Raw genomic sequence first — 19,902 nt, 5'->3', positions numbered from 1 at the left:
CCTGTACAGATAGTACAGAGCATAGGTTAACATAGGGATTGTGATATACTTCATAGAACTCATTTACCACAAACTTTGGACACCAACTTCTAATGCAGATGCATTTTGCATCCACAAATATGATAACAGCTCGGTTGTAATCACTGGCACTTAGTCTGTAGTGGCATTTACCCTCTTTAGGATCTAAACAGATATGGGACATATCAATTACCCTGAGCCACAGGTATAACTTATATCATACTACTCTACACAGGAGTTTAAGTTAACACTCCTGTAGGTACCCTCGTTCTCGTGCACACATCTGTTCAACTCTACTGGCATAATGACGGACTGATTGACATTAAGTCCCAGTGGAACCAAAGGGTAAATCCATTCCCTCTGGGCCTGTTCAATAGTGAGGACAAATGCAATAACCGTATTAATCTCATTTCTGTAAGAGAAATTCACTAACCTCCACCATTTTTGGTGATCTCATTCAAAGGAGTTGGTGAGGTTTCTCCAGAGGTCTTCCCTCAACTCTGTTGGCAAAACTCTACTAAACCCATCTCTGATTAGATCTTTTCCTACTGTGAATATCCAGTCCTGAGACTGAATACAGGATAGAGCCATCAACACACTGATCTGTAGGACATCTAAAGCAGTTATAATATTCAGATGATCCTGCTTCTGGAGCCTTAACCATCCTGGCATGACGCTAGCAAGTCTATATTGCATCACACTCAATTGATGTAGGGATGTGACAGGGAAGCCACATCTGCGCCTCGAGCCCCTCTCTTGCTAGCCAAGATTTCCTTATCTAAAGCGTTAAGAACACCTAGGCCAGTGCCCGCCCCTCCTGGGATCACAGCTAGGATGTCTCTCTTGCTCAGACTAGAGTTCCTCATGGTGCCGCTTTCCAGCCAGGAGCACCACCCACCCGCCAGTGGCCTTACATGCGCTACACACCAGAGCCTTAGGCAAAGGCTGCCGGGGAATTCGTGTGCCAGCCCCAGGGCAGAGGCCGGGTTATTCTTCATAGACGCGGTGAGCAGGGGAGGAATCACTAAAACACACACCGCGATGTGCTGGTCCCAGGGGCGGGCCCCGCCAAGCCCCGGCTGTACCCCCGGGCCCGCACTGCGCGCCCCGCCGCGGCTCAGGCCCCGCCCCGCCCCGCCGGCTCCTCCTCACGCTGGGAGGGACGTGCCGGGGTCGCGGCCCTCAGCAGCAGCCGGAACTGGGAGGTGACTCTCGGCGGGTGCTGCCCGCGAGCTCGGCCCGGGCTCCCGCCATGCTGTCCGGGTGCAGGCGGGCGCTGCCGGCAGCCCTGCGCCTCGCGGCGCGGGGCTGGGCACGGGGCGGCGGCAGGAGGCGGGTCAGCACCAGCTGGTCCCCGGTGGGAGCCGCCTTCGATGCCAAGCAGCAGCGCAGCCGGCTGACGGGCCAGAGCACGGTGAGCGGGCGGGGCCCGCCCCCTCGTGGAGGTGGCCAGGGACCCCCCAGCCTGAGCCCGGCGGAGGATGGGAGGCGCGCTGCGATCGGTCGCCTCTTGGGTGCGCAGCTGCGCGCATAGCGGCCCCCGGTTCCCTGGGATCGCGCCTCCCCCTGAGCCCCTGCTGGGACCTGGGGGCGCCCCCCGCACGCCAGATCTGCGTCCGTGGCATGTTGGCGCCAGGATCCGGATCTGTTCCGCTGGGGGGGGGGGAGGCTCCCTGCAGCGCAGCGAGAGCCGGGGGCTCCCGTGGACCCCGCATTTCAGCTCAGGGCAGGGCGCTGCAACCCTTGGGGTCACACACTGTTATTGCAGATGAGGGTGTCCATGGGGTGCGCTCAGTCCCTCGTGCAGGAGCCTAGGGGAGGGCTTTTTGATTAATAGATTTTTAAGGCCAGAAGGGACCATTATGATAATCAAATCCGACTTTCTGCAGTAGGTAGGGCCCACAGAATCTCGCCCAGCAAGGGTCCAGGATTGCTCCTGTGAACTTCCCCAGACAGGCAGCAGGCAGCCTGCACCCTGGGAAGGTTGAAGGGTGATCATGCCATTAAAGTACTACACCTTTCTACTGGACTGTATTTTAAAGGTATCATCTAGCCCTAAATTTACAAGTTACTTACCACTTCACACTCACTCTCTTTTAATGGCAAGTCTGCACTTAAAATGTTGTACTGATGCGGCTGCACCACTATAGTACTTTAATGAAGACAGCCTATGACAACCACAGGAGAGAGCTCTGCTGTCCCTTAGGGCTAGTCTACACTATTGTGCTAGGACATCTGTGCAGCTGTACCGCATCTGGTGAAGACGAGCTATGCTGATGGGAGAGCACTCTCCCATCGGCATATTACACCATCTCAACAAGAGGCAGAAGCTATGTTGGCGGGAAAGCGTCTCCCACCGAGATAGCGCCAGTGTGGACAGCGCTTAGGTAGATATAACACGTGTCACTCGGGTGGCTTTTTCACACCCCTAAGCAATGTAAATTACATTGATTTAAGTGGTAGTGTAGACAAGCCCTTAGTTAACCCGCCTCCCCAAGAGGCGGTAGCTATGTCTGCAAGAGAAGGCCTCCTGCCCACAGCTGGGGTTAGGTTGGTATAACTGTTGCTCAGGGTGTGGATTTTTCACACTTCTGAACAATGTAATTATATCAATATAGGTCTGTAGTGTAGACCAGAACTAAGATAGCTGTTTCCTTTGAGGAAATATCCTTGTGTAGTGACATGTAATCTGTATTTTGAGGATTTAGGAGGTGGGGAGTGAGTGGTGTGTAGATTTTGATCTGATGTTCTGCAGGGGAGTGAGTTTCACCAATAAATTAATAAAAAAAATTCATTGGAAACAATTTATGACCCAGCTGGCAAAATTATTGAGATGATTCTGTGCCATGTCACCAGTAACTTCTGTATTGAAGCAAGGCAAGAAATACTCTCCTGTTGTATTCTCAGGTAAACCTTTTGTTCCGGGGCTCTTCCTGTTCAATTACTCTCCACCCTGTTCAGTTGCTTCCTACACAGAGAATTTGTGCCTAACTGAAGGGCAAAAGCTCAGATTACACATACAGCTTAGTCAGCCAGTTTTAAAATTTGTCCCTGAGTGTCATTTAATTTCTTTTTAAACTGTGTGTCTGAAACATCCTCTCCTCCAAAGAGATGAAGAAATGGTGGTAAGAGGGGATCCACTCTGGCCGAAATGTTCATACCTGAATGTCTAAAGCAGAGGTGGGCAAACTATGGCCCACAGGACCCTCCTGCCTGGCCCCTGAGCTCCTGTCCCAGGAGGCTAGCCCCTGGCCCTTCTCCCTTCCCTGCAGCCTCAGCTCGCCCCCTTGTAATGCTCTGGGGGGGCGGGACTGCAAGCTCCTGGGGCAGCACAGTAAGGGGGCAGGGAGCAGGTGGGGTTGGATAGAGGGCAGGGGAGTTCAGAGGGGGTGGTGGTCAGGAGGTGGGGGTGTGAATAGGGGTCAGGGCCGTCAGGGCGGGGAACAGGGGTGTTGAATGGGGGCAGGGGTGAGGGGGAGTCAGGAAGGAGTGGGGGTTGGATGGGGCAGCGGGGAGTCCGGGGGCTGTCAGGGGACAGGGAATGGGGGAGTTGGTTGGGGCAGGAGTCCTGTGGGGGCCGTCGGGACGAAAAGCAGGAGGGGTTGGATAGGGGGTGGGGCCGGGCCACGCCTGGCTGTTTGGGGAGGCCAATTTTGGAAACCAGATGCGGCCCTCAGGCCAAAAATTTTGCCCGCCCTGGTCTAAAGTGAGGGTTCTAAATCCATATTAGGTGCTCAACCCTTTGAAAATCAGGCTGCTTCTACTTGCATGCTTAAATATGAATTCAGGAACATAACATTTTATGAACCCAGTTATGAAAATTTTGGTCCTGTGTACTGGAACAGTCTTTAGGATCTACACCAGTGGTGGGCAGCCTGCGGGCCGTGTGCAGCCCGTCAGGGTAATCCACTGGTGGGCCGCCAGACAGTTTGTTTACATTTGCGTGGCCGCAATTCACCGTTTCCTGCCAATGGGAGCTATGGGAAGCGGTGTGGGCTGCAGGTTGCCCACCACTGATCTTACACAGTAAGAATTATTTTTCCTAATTTATATTGCAGTTCAATGCAGGAAAAAGCAATCAGTTCTTCTGAATTAAAACTGTTCTGTGATCATATCATAATTCACATAGGAACATTTCAGACTGAAAGTTTGTGAAGATTATTTTGAAATGTCTGATATTGTGGAGATGAAACAGCTTAGTTTTGTCTGCTGTTTCACCCTTTTGTGTGCAAGTTTTTTTTTGTTTGTTTGTTTGTTAACTGATATATTGACTACCACAAGCAAATGTTTATCTGTGGAGTGTTGCCACCAGGCCTGTTGATTTTCTTCTTTTTGATGAGTTATTCATTATTATTATTATTATTTTATTATTTTTAGAGAAAGTCCTGTGGTAGATTTTCCAGGAATGAGATATAACGCAGAATTACCTGAAATTAAGAAACTGGCAGACCAGATACCAGTAACATTGTTTTTCATTATTTTTGTATTACTTACTTGTTTCCAGTAGTGCCCACAACGTGCTACCCACTGTACCAATGCAAAAGGGTTCCTGCCCTGAAGTTCCAAGTCAGGCAGTTGAAGCTGCTGAGATCAGGCGTAAAATTTTCAAAAATGCCTAAGTGACTTAAGAGCCTAAATCCCATTTTCAGAATGATTAGGTGCTTTCAAGGAAGCTTAGGCTCCTGAGGCCCAGAACTGCAAGGGTATTTAGTATCTAAGAGGATTTGGGCCTAAGTGCCTGAAATAGGACTCTTAAGTCACTTAGACAGTTTTGAAAATTTTACCTCAGGTCTGTAACATAAACCTCATGATATGAGTGCTATATTTTCAGGCCACTAAAAGTTTGCTTTAAAGCATAAAAGTAGCTCTTCCAAAATTTGTGGCACCCAGATCTCTAAAAAAAAGAAGTTATTTGAAATTCTTTTATATCAAAACCCCCTTTCTGAACATTACAGAACAAAGTAACTTTCTTGACAGTTATCACAAAAATAATTTGTTTGCTGATTAATGGAAATGTCCAAGTTTTAGCAAGGGTTTCTATAGTAGACAGTATTATATTGTAAATAAAAGAAATGTTTTATTCTGATTTTTGTCAGTTTGGTGTAGATCTGAAACTGAGAGATTAAAAATGAGATATTCTTGTTTATTTATTCTAGTGTATTTGCACTGTATGTTGAATCTGTACTTGGTATTTTAGGGTCTATTTGGTGTTCCAGAATTGAGTTCTCCAGAAGGTTTTCAAGAAGCACAAGAAAAAGCATTACAAGAAACAGAACAGCTAGTCCAGAAAGCATGTACTACACCTCCTGGGCCACAGATAGTAATGATCTTTGATCAGCTTTCAGATGCATTGTGCAGAGTAGCAGACTTGGTAAGATTTATTGTTAAGTTTGATATTCTCTTGTAAATTTGCTTTTTATTTGGATATTTCTAGCTTAGCTCAGACTTTTGTTTTGTAAACTCTTCTGCTATAAAAGGTACTGTATCAACATTGCGACTTCCTATATTGGGATAGAAAATTAAAAAGACCCTCCTTAGTGGGAAATTGTAATCTGTTACACAGTCTTTCCTTAAATTACAGGTAGTTTCAGAAGTTATATTTGATGTGATTTGTAACTGTACAGTGAACTTTAAGTGAGATTTAAAAATAATATATCAATGACAAGAAAAATAACAGTAAAATCAGACCAGTATTTTATTAACATTCTTGCCTTTTGCAAGACTTACAGTTACGAAGTGTGTACAGCTGGGAATCAGACCAATCTGAAATATAAAGACAACCCTAGGCTATAGCATAGATGGCCTTTTCATTGTGCCAACAACACTCAGTTTATAGCCAGGAAATGATGAATCTCTTAGGGTATGTCTACATAAGAAATGCTACAGCTGTGCCACTGTAGCGTAAATACCACTAGAGTGATGGAAGAATCCCTTCCATTGCTTTAGTAGTATTTATGCTACAGTGGCACAATAAATAAGTAATAAATCCACCTCTCCAAGAGGTGGTAGCTAGGTCAACGGACAAATTTTTCTGTCAGCCTAATGGTGTCTACATCAGAGCTTAGGTCAGCGTAATTACATTGCACAGGAGGTGAAATTTTTCACAGCCTTGAGCAGCGTAGTTAAGCTGACCTAACTCTTGTAGTGTAGACCTAACTTTATCCAACTAAATCAATTTAGATAGTGTCATCCCCTTAACAAAATTATGTAATCACATTTATTATAGCTGTCACTCTTGTGAAAAGAGTCATGGGATCGTTAATTCCCGGAAACAGTCGGGATCTCTGTTTTGTATTTCATACAAAGAACAGCACCTGCAATAAGAACATAAGAACAGTCATACTGGGTCAGACCAAAGATCCATCTAGCCCAGTATCCTGTCTTCTAACCATGGCCAATGCCAGGTGCCCCAGAGGGAATGAACGGAACAGGCAATCATCAAGTGATCCATCCCCTGTCTCCCGTTCCCAGCTTCTGGCAAACAGAGGCTAGGGACACCGTCCCTTCCCATCTTGGCCAATAGCCATTGATGGATCTATCTTCCATGAACTTACCTAGTAACATGATGCTGGAAAGTTTCAGTTCTGGCTTAGAGGGAAGATTGCTAGATATTGTAACATGAACACCGCTTCCTGTAGCAGCCTGGGGTTTTGTTAGAGGTCTGCCATCGTATTACTTATTAAGCCTGACACTGCTTATGCCATGAGATCTTATACGATTGCATCCTCATTTGTTATGGCTACAAGCAATATATTATTTAACACAAAATCCAAGTTCAAATAATATTAATGATCTGTTTTAAATCCAATGAAACATGGAGAGTTGAGGATCTGAAGCTCTTCTTAATTCACCATGTTGTGCTTCAATATGTAAACTTACTGATGTGTAAAAATCACCATACTCTCAAAGTGGGTTGTTCATGATGAAGTTATGACCATGACAATTCCTTGTAATTGAAGGATATATTGGTTTTATGAGGTTTAATTTTACTTTTCTTATGGTAGTAATTTTTTTTAAAAATTCGCCTTATGAGTTGAATTTACTGAGTGTAAAGTCTCCTGCAAAGAAACTTCGTGGAATGTTATTAATACATATAATAAATGTTTACTTCATTACTATTTGAGCCTTTTATGGTAGCACATGATTGATTGCTGCATTAGTGGTATTTTTTCAGGTTATACTGTATGATCTTAGGGGCATAAACAAAATCTAAAAATATATATTGTATCCCAGTGATTATGTTAATTTTGATTTATATCAGTCATTCCAGTAAGAGACTCCTTCAACCCCCCCCCCCCCCCAGGTCCTACAGAATCTAGAGACTGATGTTTGCTCACACTAAAACCAAGGAGTGTTTTAACAATGACATCCATGGAAGCAGAATCTGTCTCTACGGCCCTCTCCAGTCCACCCACCCCATTAGGAAATGCCTGCTTAAACACAGAAACAACCCTTAAAGTCAACACATTTATCAGGTGAAAGGGGGAAGATAATTGTAGAGTTGAGGACCCTCAGCAAGAGAATACATTGTCCTAGCCCAGATGTTAACAAGTAGAAAGGTGGTGTCTCAGATAAATGGCATACAAGCCATAAAGGGCTTGATATAGCAAAACCAGTAGTTTGAATTACACCTCGAAATAGACTGCACTGAGTTCCAGTTTCTGTGCACAGGTGTAATACATTGTATGTGGGATGTACAGCTTACCAAGTATATAGCTAATTCTGCACTACATGAAATTTCCACGTGGCATGAAGTATTGCTCCAACCAGAGTGCAATGTAGTAACCCAATCTGGAGGTGAAAAAGGCATGGATAATTATGGTGAAGTCTGAGTTTGAGAGGAAACTTCTTGTCAAGTACAGATAGGGAGAAAAATGCACCTGGCCTTTGCTGCTATTTGTACATCCAGACACAGCTGAGGCCTCAGTAGTATCTCTAGATTATGAATATTAGTGACAAGAGGTAGTTATACTGAATAAAAAGAGCATGTATTAAATTACCTGTGTTCTGATACTTTCCCAAGCCATCCTGGAAGTAGATCCACATGTTCAGAAGATGCCTCCAAACTTGTACATCAGCAGATGTGTCTTAATTTTTGCGTGCTTTTACCCTGCCTACACTCTTGTGCTCACCAAAGCTATGCTGTATTTGGAAGTTGAATAGTTAGTTGCTTAGCTGCTTGACTGGTGCACACAATACTGTTATCACCAAAATGGGGGAAATTATACATAGGTAAAAAAAGTAGGGCTGTCAATTAATCACAGTTAACTCATGCGAGTAATTAAAAAAAATTAATTGTCATTAATCACAGTTAAATTGCAGAGTTAAACAATAGAATACCAATTGAAATTTATTAAACATTTTGGATGTCTTTCTACATTTTCAAATATATGGATTTCAGTTGCAACACAGAATAAAAAGTGTACAGTGCTCAGTTTATATTATTTTTATTACAAATATTTACACTGTAAAAATGATAAACAAAAGAAATAGTATTTTTCAGTTCACCTCATACAAGTACTGGAGGGCAATCTCTAGCATGAAAGTGTAACTTACAAATGTAGATTTTTTATTTTTTATTGTTTATATAACTGCACTTAAAAACAAAACACTGTAAGACTTTAGAGCCTAAAAGTCCACTCAGTCCTACTTGTTCAGCCAATCGCTTAGAGAAACAAGTTTGTTTACGTTGACGGGAGATAATGCTGCCCATTTCTTATTTACAGTGTCACCTGACAGAACAGATGTTGGCATGGCACTTTTGTAGCTGACATTGAAAGGTATTTACATGCCAGATATGCTAAACATTTGTATGCCCCTTCATGCTTTGGCCACCATTCCAGAGGACATCCTTCCGTGCTGATGATGCTCATTAAAAAAATGTGTTAATTACATTTGTGACTGTATACCTTGGGGGAAAATTGTATGTCTCCTGCTCTGTGTTTTACCCACATTCTGCCGTATATTTCATGTTATAGCAGTCTTGGATGATGAACCAGCACATGTTCATTTTAAGAACATTTTCACTTTGACAAAACGCAAAGAAGTTACCAATGTAAGATTTCTAAAGATAGCTACAGCACTTGACTCAAGATTTAAGAATCTGAAGTGTCTTCCAAAATCTGAGGGGAATGGGGTGTGGAATAGGCTTTCAGAAGTCTTAAAAGAGCAGCACCCTGATGCGGAAACTATAGAACCCAAACCACCAAAAAAGAAAATCAGCCCTCTGCTGGTGGCATCTGACTCAGATGGTGAAAATGAACATACGTTGGTCTGCACTGCTTTGGATGATAATCAAGCAGAACTTGTCATCAGCATGGACACATGTCCTCTGGGATGGCAGTTGAAGCATGAAGGGACATATGACTCTTTAACATAAGAACGGCCATACTGGGTCAGACCAAAGGTCCATCTAGCCCGGTATCCTGTCTTTCGACAGTGGCCAATCCCAGGTTCCCCATAGGGAATGAACAGGACAGGTAATCATCAAGTGATCCATCCCCTGTTGCCCATTCCCAGCTTCTGGCAAACAGAGGCTAGGGACACCATCCCTGCCCAGCCTGGCTAATAGTCATTGATGGACCTATCCTCCGTGAATTTATCTAGTTCTTTTTTGAACGTATCTGGCACGTAAATACCTTGAAACACTGGCTGCAAGAGTGGCATGTAAATGGCTGTTCTCAGTTTCAGGTGACATTGTAAACAAGAAGCAGGCAGCATTTTCTCCTGCAACTGTAAGCAAACTTGTTTGTCTGCGCAGTTGGCTGAACAAGAAGTAGGACTGAGTGGACTTGCAGTCTCTAAAGTTTTACATTGTTTTATTTTTGAATGCAGTTATTTTTGTACATAATTCTACATTTGTAGGTTCAACTTTCATGATAAAGAGATTGCCCTACCGTATTTGTATTAAGTGAATTGAAAAATACTATTTTATTTTTACAGTGCCAGTATTTATAATAAATATAAAGTGAGCACTGTACACTTCGTATTGTGTTGTAATTGAAATCAATATATTTGAAAATGCGAAAAACATCCAAAATATTTATATAAATGGTAATCTTTTATTGTTTAAGAGCACGATTAATCACAATAAATCTTTTTAATTGCTTGACAGCCCTAGAAAAAAGTGCACAAAATATAGATGCATATTTTAGGCGAGCAAATTAGGAGGTGAAGTTGGAGTGCCTTTGGAAAATTTGACCCATAAAATGACTCCAAACACTTAAAGTAAAAATTATGTGTTTTCAGAATGATGATAAATGTATGCTGTATTACACAGTAAACCACATTCAATTTCAGTTTTTCGTCTGAAAGGAGTTTCATATATTTTAAATAACCTTTAACAGAATAAAATAATTTTTCAAAAGTGGTAAGTATAGCAGTCTGCAGTCTATTCTTGTGTATATAAAAATATTTAAAAATCTGAGTGTGATGACATTTACCATGAAAAGCAATGCAATGTGGTAAATATTTAGCATAATCATATGAAAACAGCTTAGCCTAAAACCAAGATGAGTATCTCTTGCAGTATCTGAAAAATGTTAGTACATTTGAAAGCTTGAAACGTCTTAGGCTTATTTTTTCCATTTTAAAAATAATTGGGACAAAAAGCAGGCCACAAGGTCATACATGGTAAGAGAAGTAAAACATGCCTCATTGCTGGCACTGTTAGGTTTGTGTCCTCACGTCACCATTGAGCTGGGCATGGGCCAGCAGGGAATTCACAAGTGTAAGCCAAATCCTGTAAACTCCTAGTGCAGGGGTCAGCAGCCTCTGGCACGCGGCTCGCCAGGGTAAGCACCTTGGCGGACCAGGCCAGTTTGTTTACCTGCCGCGTCGGCAGGTTCGGCCGACCGCGGCTCCCACTGGCCGTGGTTCGCCATCCCAGGCCAATGGGGGTTGCGGGAAGCCGTGGCCAGCACATCTCTCGGCCCACACCGCTTCCCGCCGCCCCCATTGGCCTGGGTCGGCAAACTGGCCAGTCGGAGCCACAGTCGGCCGAACCTGCCAACGCAGCAGGTAAACAAACTGGCCCGGTCCTCCAAGGTGCTTACCCTGGCGAGTCACATGCCAGAGGTTGCTGACCCCTGTCTTAGTGTGTAGTTCTTATTTATGTGGTAGTCTCGTTGGCTGTAGAAGTACTATTTGTGTGGATAACAATTTGCAACATTGGGCCTTTGAGCCCTGGTCCTACAAAGACACACATGCTTAAATGTACTTATATGAGCTATGCCATTGATTTCAGTGGGACTTTTCAAGTGAGTGAAGTTAAACATTTGGGTGTTTGCAGGATTGAGGCTTTAGTGAGCATGAAGGAAATCTATCACATTGCTCAAGACAGGAGTCCCTATTTTACTGAAAGTTTCTGTTGATCCTTTAATCTTATGAGACACTTTTTCCAGTAGTATGCTGGCATTTGTCTATTTCTCTACAAATGGTGGAGAGACCTTTTGAAAGATGTAGTCTCTAATGGGTTTTCATCAAATTTTGATGAAAGATTAAAACTTTAGCATAAAGTTATAAACTAAGTACAGAAAACTTTTTCAAGCAAGTGTGTATTATTTATAGCAGCAATATTTAAGATTTCTTAAAACATGTTTCTTAGAAGTAGACGGTCTGTAGTAAATTTTGAAAAACAATACAAAAAAGCATGTTTATTTTTCTGGAATTGAGTTTAGTAAGAAATAGAAAGTTTTCTAAGCAGTAAGATTCAAAGGCACTGGTTTTTTTTGTTTTTTTTTAATGAATGTTTCTTGCAAGGGAAAGAACCTTTTTCTAAGGTACGTACCTAACTGAAAATAATAATTAAAAAAACCTAAGGGAAAATATTTTCTTTGGAGTGAAATTTATACTATAGCAATTAATAAATGTTGACACATTCTTAACAGATGCTATTTCTGAGAAGACAAATTTATGTGGAAGTGCTCAGTAAAAAGAGATTGCTGTAACAGTGGAAGTACGTGTGTGTTAAACTGAGTGGAATTGCCAACTTTTTTTAAAAAACTATTTATTTAGGAAGTTTAAACATGTTTACAAATCTGTGCCATGTAAATTCCAACTCTTCTCTAAAAACTAACTTGCATGTAAGGTTTCAAATTATGGACAATCTTTTCCCATCACCACCCCTTCTCTTCTTTTTCTACTATGTCAGGCTGACTTTGTGAAAATTGCCCATCCTGACTTTGCGTTCAGAGAGGCTGCTGAAGAAGCCTGCAGAAACATTGGTACCATGGTAGAGAAGTATGTTTTGTTCATTATGTTTCTGTAATATTGGCTTTCATGTCTGAAAGATTCTGCGTTATCCAAGAGATAATTCTTTTGCTTATTGTTATCATGTATCTGGAGGTTTTTATATGTGGAACAGAGAGCAACTTCTTTTAAAATGTTATTTAAAGATTTATCCTTACAGTGTCTGGTATAAGGTCATTCTGTTTTAGTTTCAGGTTGCATCTGGAACACTGTTTCATTGCGTAATTCACTGTGAAGGTCTGTGCCACTGGAACTCATCAAAGCCTTGGAACTAAATTTTCTGAAGTTTCTGGCAGTTAATTTTTTGGCTCTGAAGTCTGTATAATTTAGGGATGGCAAATCTAAAGGCACACAATACCTCTTTGTCTGGCATACTGACCACTTGGATTCTGATTGTGTAAGAGGGAATGTGAAAAAAGGGAGGAAAATCTTCCATTGAGGTTCAGAATATAGACTTACAATTTGAAGCTGTATCCAGTCAGATATCAACATTGAAGTGCTGTGCTGTCTAATTTACTAACCTTGAGAAAGTCCATTCTGGCTGAAACATCACCAAAAAAAAATCTCATTTGATAAAATATATGTTCTTAGATTAGTATTTGAATCAGATTTTGAGTATAGTGGGAATCAGTTTAAAGAGTTGCTTGCGTTATGATGAAGGCAGATGGGTATATATAATTTGCTATCAGAGTGTAAAATGTAGACAAGGTTGTCTGGGCTTAAAATTTTTTACCAGAGGCCTTTCAAACTAGCCATATTACTCCCTACTTGCCAGAGGTAGTTACAAAAGATGGAGAGTCATTTCCACCAGCAACTTGTACGGGCAATATCTTGGTAAGAAGTCCAGTCAAGCTGAGTGAATAATGGATGTTTCAGATCACTGGCAGTTAAGGAAAATAATTTTGTTTCAGGTTGAACAGGAAACATTTTTTGAAAATTTCTGGCGAATCAAAAAGTTGAGAAAATTTAAAGTCAAAATGAAACATTTCAGTTTGGCCTGAAAAATTTAGTTTAGGTCTTCAGGCATTTTGACTAAAGCAAAGGAAAGGAGGACTAGATTCACAAAACAGCAGTGAGGGGAGGAAGAGGGGGAGGGATAGCTCAGTGGTTTGATCATTGGCCTGCTAAACCCAGGATTGTGAGTTTAATCCTTGAGGGGGCCATTTAGAGATCTGGTGCAAAAATCTGCCTGGGGATTGGTCCTGCTTTGAGTAGGGGGTTGGACTAGACGACCTCCTGAGGTCCCTTCCAACCCTGATAGTCTATGATTCTAAGATGGTGATAGCCCTCTCTCATGAACTCTAGCCTAGTGGGAGACCCAGGTTCAGTTCCTCCCTCTGCATGATGTGGAGAGGACTTTGAACTTAGGTTTCCCCCATTGCAGCAGTATGCCATATCACTATGAGCTGTTCCACTTTTCATAAATAGTCATCAAAGCAGATGCTGTATTTGGGCCTCCCACATTTCAGGTGAGTGTCCTAACGACTAGGCTAAAGCTTATCTGACAGGTACCAGCTCCACCACCTCCTAAAGCCATTTTCCTTCCTTTCCTTTTCTTTTGTCAAAAATGCCTGTCTGAAAATTGAAACAAACACTTTGAGGTTGAAATGAAAAGTTTTTTATTTTGACATTACTGAAACGTTTAGATTATTTTGTTAGCTTAAAACCATTTGGCAAACTCACCACAAATTTGTGAATAGTTTTGGTTGACCCCAAATTGCATTTTTCGGTGAATAAACTAGCTCTGGGTGGGGTTTTTGGGTGAATTAAGTCCAGTCCCCTGTTCCTGGATGCTAGGAAAGGGGTGGGTGTTGAGATTTCTGCAGGAATGGTATCCCTGGGATGTGTTCCTATTTGGGAGCTCCCTGTTTCAAGCCCAGCCTCCATTTTTTTGGGTGGTCCTCCTATGTGAATGCTTTACCAAGTAGCAGTATGAACTTGACATGATTCTTAAGAGCTCCACTGCTGCTTACAGGGTTCCAAATAGCAGTAGAAAAACTGACCAGAGTCGTCATAAGTTTTCTCTGCTAGTGTCTAACAAAGCTATGGCTAGCAGAGGCAGTGGAGCTTTCTGCAGTCTAAGGAGGATACCACTGCATCAGTGTGTGTACTTGATAGGCTTCACACCATCAAGGCTAGAAAAATAATAATTGTAAGATTAAATTCAATAGAAACTAATGGCTTGAGCCTGTGCACTTGTTTGGGAAATCTTCGCACCTGCAAGTGGATTTTTCAAGACCTACAGAGGGGGGTTGCTCAGTAAGGCTTACCTTGCTGTGGATTGTCTGTTTTTAAATGTCAGTTTGGATTGAAGCAAACTTTTAGAGAAGAGGAAAGCACAAATTAACACATTCTAAACTTTAGATCAGGGGTTCCCAAACTTCATTGCATCGTGACCCCCTTCTGACAACAAAAATTACTACACGACCCCAGGAGGTGGGACTGAAGCCTGAGTCCACTCGAGCTCTGGTGCCTTGGGGGTGCCAAAGCCGAAGACCAAGGGCTTCAGCCCCAGACAGGAGGCCTATAACCTGAGCCCTGCTGCCCAGGGCTAAAGTCCTGAGGCTTGGGCTTCGGCCCTGGGTGGTGGGGGTTGGGCTTTGGCCCCGGACCCCAGCAAGTCTAAGCCAGCCCTGGCGATCCCATTAAAGTGGGGTTGCAACCCACTTTGGAGTCCTGATCCACAGTTTGAGAACTGCTGCATAGATTATGCCCTCTGTCAGAAACAACATTTTTCTATTGAATGCTTAAAATAAGCCACTATCCTTAGACTTTGTCCTCCTTGCCTCAATATGTCATGCAAAAATATTTGCCTGTTGAAAATAAGTACCCACCTGCATAGTCATAAATGCTAGAATGTATAACTTGTATCCTTGTATTGTACAGTAGTTTCTGAGCACAGTTACAACTTGAAAACATTTTGAAAACTTCGCCCTTGATTTCTAATAGTGTATGTCAGAAAAGATTAAGCTCTGCCTTTGAACTAGTAATGCCAGTAACTATTTCTGATACATGATTGCTTTCATCTTTATCTCTTTAGGTTAAATACAAATATCGAGCTGTGCCAAAGTTTGAAACAGTTGCTGGCAAATAAAGAGGTTATGGATTCCCTAGATCCAGAAACCAGGTACTTGTTAATGTTTAACATTTTAGAAGTTAATACGCTATAAATTATTCTCCAAAATGCTTGGAAATATTTCTGTATTGTTAAATTGATGGACAGTTCAGCACCCTTTTGTAAAAGAACTGCAAAACACAATGGGCAAGAAAATCTGAGACTACATTTTTATGCAACTTTTATTAACCACTGAGAATTTAACTGTACAGTAGTCAGGAAGTTCAGTTATTATGGGGGGGGGGGGGAAGAGAGAGAGAGAGAGTGTGTGTGTGTGTGTGTGTGTGCGCGCGTGCGCGCTATGTTAAGGTTGCCCAGTTTAGATCTTTAGAAAATGAGGAAATGCAAAAGTTAAGTTTCCCATAACAAAATCAACTCAACCAAATTCTATTATTCTGCTATGATATACATCTAACAATGTAAACAGTACTAAGGTATAAATTTAAGAAGGAAAATAGGGAGTGGAATGTATTTAGAGTCGTACAAATTAAAATAAGTGCATGTTCATTCATCTAGAAGTCTCTGACATTATTTTTTTTTTAATATGTAAATTGTATCTGGAGCACACTGGAAAAATATGCCTATGTGTGGTTAGCTTTCTGTTTATTTTCTTATTATTGGGGTTTCAAATAAAATCAAGCATATTTATTAATGACAGTTGTGCAGGGTCTGTAGGGTCAAATTAACGTCAGAATTTTTAACATTCACTTTATTGTTGTTATAAAGCACCATTTTTACTGCTGCTTATTCATTTCTGCCTGACATATTATTCTTTCTCTCACACAGTAAGGATAACTATCCTACTTTCCCCCCCAAACAATCAAATGTTCTAGGCTTAAGGGCTTTTTTCCTCATCAGTCAAAATAAATTAAATAAGTTAAATTAAATTGATGTTTTATAGTTTACACAAATTAATGTAATAAGCTTGTTAAAAGACATTGTTCAGTGCAGATCACCAAAATGTTTACAAGGAAAAACATCTAGTTTCACTGAATAAACAAAGGAATAAAACTACTGAAAGTGCACAGAAAAAAATAGTTATAAAAGATTATATAATAAGTAATTATTTTCTATCTTAAATCAAAATATAGTCATTAAAATGTAGCACACTAAAATCTGATTGCTGTGAAATGAGAGAGTTTTTAATGGGGTTTTACTGTATTTTTAGGCAAGTGGCAGAACTTTTTATGTTCGATTTCGAAATCAGTGGTATTCATTTGGATGAAGAAAAGGTAATTTTTTTTGTCTGTGATATGTGAATAGATGTTTGCCTGACTTTTAAAAGCAGATAGCAAAATGCAGGGCATATGTAATGGAATTCTGTGCTGAGTTGCGCCCCTGAATGTTCTGGAAGTCAGTGGAGCTCAGCCTTCTAAAAAACCTATTTGTCATTAACTATCAAGTGGCTGGATTTGTAGTGTCCTGTACAACTTTCCAGAGTCTAGTTCAGCCTTCACTCTCCAGACTGCCTTGTTACTCAGTCCTGTGCTACAGAGAGTTACAAGCAGGGCCTCTGGACTCTTAGATCTGCCATTTGGGTTCGTATCTGCACAGTACAATTTTTGTGAAATGGCTAGTTGTTTCAACAATGTGGCTACACAGGGTGGGAAAAACATGCATCCAGTTATCTGGTTAACAAGCTACTCAAATGCAGCACTTCCGAAGGAATCAAACCACATATCTGTGCCACAACCTAAGATTTTTAGTGACTATAGAGCCGTGACTGTAGAGCCTCCAAGTTGTGTGTCAGTATGTCTCTCTCCCTGCAAGAGTCCAAGACTGATTTGACAGAGCTAGCAGATCTGAGCTAGTAATATGTTGGAGATGTTGGGCTGGGTGTCCATAAATGTTCCTGGTACTCATGACGTATCTCTGCATGAGGAAATCTCCTATAATTTTTGAGTTTCTAGCAGTCGAGGTTCCTTGCAAGTCCTGCGATTTTGAGTTCATATTAAGGTGCACTTGGTTAGAGGTATGTTGCCATCCATAGTGAATTTCTGATCTTTTCCTAAGATTTGCTGGAATGCCACATGCTGCTTTCTCTGCATGTCTACAGGGCATTCTTGCTTGGATTCAGCTTCCTGGCACAAATTTAGGTTTCAGTCTCTTTGTGTTAAAGAATTTAAGATTGAGAATACCTCAGCTCTCCTGTCCTCCTAGGTATCATGAATGTTTTCTTCAGAATGTCTTTAGAGGTTGGTTTCTCTTTGGATTTTTTCATATATAGTATATTTATCTGTTTAGAATGTACTGTAAACATTTTATTGCTGCTGTGGCTGCAGTGGCATTTTTTCATCCCTTTTGAAACATGTATGTTGAATGTTGTCTTTTGTAATATCTTGTTGCGTCTTGTGTAGTTGAGCTTTTTTTTAATTCTCCAGGAGTGGGGATCTTTTATAATCCATTTCTTTTGGAATTAACAAAATGCCTTCTGAGAACGCCAGTTACAGGATGTAACTTATAATAGATCCCCACAGAGTTGGGATAAGTTTGCTTTTTTTTACTTGACAAAGAAACAGACTGTTGGAGGTGTTGTCAGTAGCTACTGGTGTGGTTCTCTGCTCTTGTTCGATGATGATAACAGTCGGCTGCATGCATGTTCCCTCTGTGTGCTGCCCCAGTTCTGTGCAGAGAGCTGACACAGCAAACCCTGAGAGAACCACCAAAGACCACCGACTGTAGTAAGGTACGAAGGAACCCGAGCCAGGTTTATTGTCAAATGAAGCACAGTAATAGTTTCCCGTAGACTCTACAAGACATACTACAAATTTATGCCCCCAGCAATGGACCGACTCAGTCAGTGGCGGGACTTTCCACTGCCCCCTAGGCCAGACAAAGATGTGCACTCCGGGACCTATTTTTATACAGCTACAGGACAGATTACTCATCCCTACTGATGTATTGAGGTACAGCCCCTTGGCTCATTAGGGTGCTGTCTCCCACTTTGATCATGTTGTTTCAAACAAACATCTATCCATCATGCTGTTCTTTTGACCCTGTCTTTAAGATGCACCTGCCTGTTCCTCATATCTCTGTGGAGTGTTCTGATACCATCTTGGCACAAGTTCCTCTTATGAGCACTTATGAGTGGATGCACCTGCGTCTAGCAGCCCTCTTCTTGCCAACTTCTGTGAGTGGGACCTGCCTCTGGCTCACAGCCCAGCTTTTGCTTAGCAATGCCTGGTACTTTGGTTCAGGCTTCAGGCCTCAGACTGGGCCTTTGATAGAAGAGTTTATGTTTCAGGGCCTCATCTTACTACATTCCCCCACTTTTTGTCTTTTTAAGGGGAGGATGTTTACCCATCGTCCCGGAAAAGCATAATGTATGGACTAAGGACAACCTAGTGGGCTAAACACTGTCATGTGGCTATCCCATTTTACCATCCATACACTCATGCCCCATCCGTCATTCAGTCTGCATATTCCCTCGTACGACTGATATATTTTATTATCCAGTTAATTTTAGTCCCTTATCGTGGGCCTGGGAACGTTAGGCCCAGGACCTGATATAGATGTGCGGGGTTTGTGTATGTGTCAGCATTGTTAAAAGACATGCCATGGCCTGTTGGTCACCTGAGGGCTTTGTGAGGATAGGATAAATATCCAAAGCATACAGATATCTAAGTATATGGATATGATTATATGGCTATATATCAGTATATATGTTTGTTGGTAAATGAGAATATATGAAGGTTAATACTGGATGAGTATATGAGTACATGGATATATATGTAGATAACTGCTATGATTATTCATAGATAGATATGTTATGTGTTATATAGCATACTACCGTAACGCCTTACTCCTTAAAATAATTATTTGGTCGTACCACAGCAGTATTAGCTGCTATTTCCATCCCTTTCTTCATTCGACGCTGTAGCTTCGCTTTCTTAGTTTGATGTACCATGTAATAGCACATTCCCATGAGGGCAACAACTATTAGTGCCTGGATTCCCATCAAGATTATGCTAAGGATTCGGACCACTGGATGTAAGGTCACATCCTCTGGAATTGCCCACCATGGTGTTTCCACCTCTTTTTCTACATTTTCTATTTCAGTCAATTGCTGCTAGATCAACTGAGTTTTTGGTATCAATGATTCTTTAGTTCTTGCTACCAACTCATGTATATCCAACTTCAAGAGTTTCATTGGGGGGGATAAGTTAATCAATAAATCTTGTAAGTGTTCATATGGAGTGATTGTTTCTGTGACAGTATTACCTTTGATTCTTGGCCAGAAGGCATGGGTTCCTATTTGGATAGTATTGGTGACAGGCACAGAGAACCCAGCATCACTTGTACGGCAAACGTTTCCATTAATAGAAAAATTATGATAGCCTATAACACAGGCCAAGTCCTGGATGCGTATCACCTCCTTAACCAGTTCTTTTTGTACTAACCGAGCCCAACCTTTCCCTGTACAATTAATGTCAATTGTGGCATAGCACTCACACAGCCACCATCCATTATGTTTAGTGCAACAGGCTTGATTAATTTCTGAGCCAGTTTCAGTGACTAAG

The 19,902-nt window shown here is 41.7% G+C and overlaps 1 protein-coding gene across 4 annotated transcripts in view; it reads left to right on the top strand.

Annotated features, from left to right (window-relative positions):
* Positions 1-837: 837 nt before the first annotated feature.
* LOC120387781 (mitochondrial intermediate peptidase) overlaps positions 838-19,902 on the top strand; it is a 114,479-nt gene continuing 95,414 nt past the window's right edge. Inside the window, exons 1-5 of one of the 4 annotated variants that reach the window (XM_039508933.1) lie at positions 838-1,023; positions 5,216-5,389; positions 12,170-12,258; positions 15,308-15,394; positions 16,551-16,614. In XM_039508933.1, coding sequence (XP_039364867.1) covers positions 853-1,023; positions 5,216-5,389; positions 12,170-12,258; positions 15,308-15,394; positions 16,551-16,614 — 585 coding nt within the window. In that variant the 5' untranslated portion in view covers positions 838-852. Of the gene's footprint in view, positions 1,024-1,193; positions 1,433-2,000; positions 2,061-2,906; positions 2,926-5,215; positions 5,390-12,169; positions 12,259-15,307; positions 15,395-16,550; positions 16,615-19,902 lie in introns of those variants that run through there. The other 3 variants (XM_039508936.1, XM_039508942.1, XM_039508944.1) reach the window with 3 other exon arrangements.

Source organism: Mauremys reevesii, linkage group 1 (genome assembly GCF_016161935.1).
Source record: "Mauremys reevesii isolate NIE-2019 linkage group 1, ASM1616193v1, whole genome shotgun sequence".
NCBI lineage: Eukaryota > Metazoa > Chordata > Testudines > Geoemydidae > Mauremys > Mauremys reevesii.
Note: the sequence above shows the minus strand (reverse complement) of the source record. Positions and strands in the feature narration are given on the sequence as shown.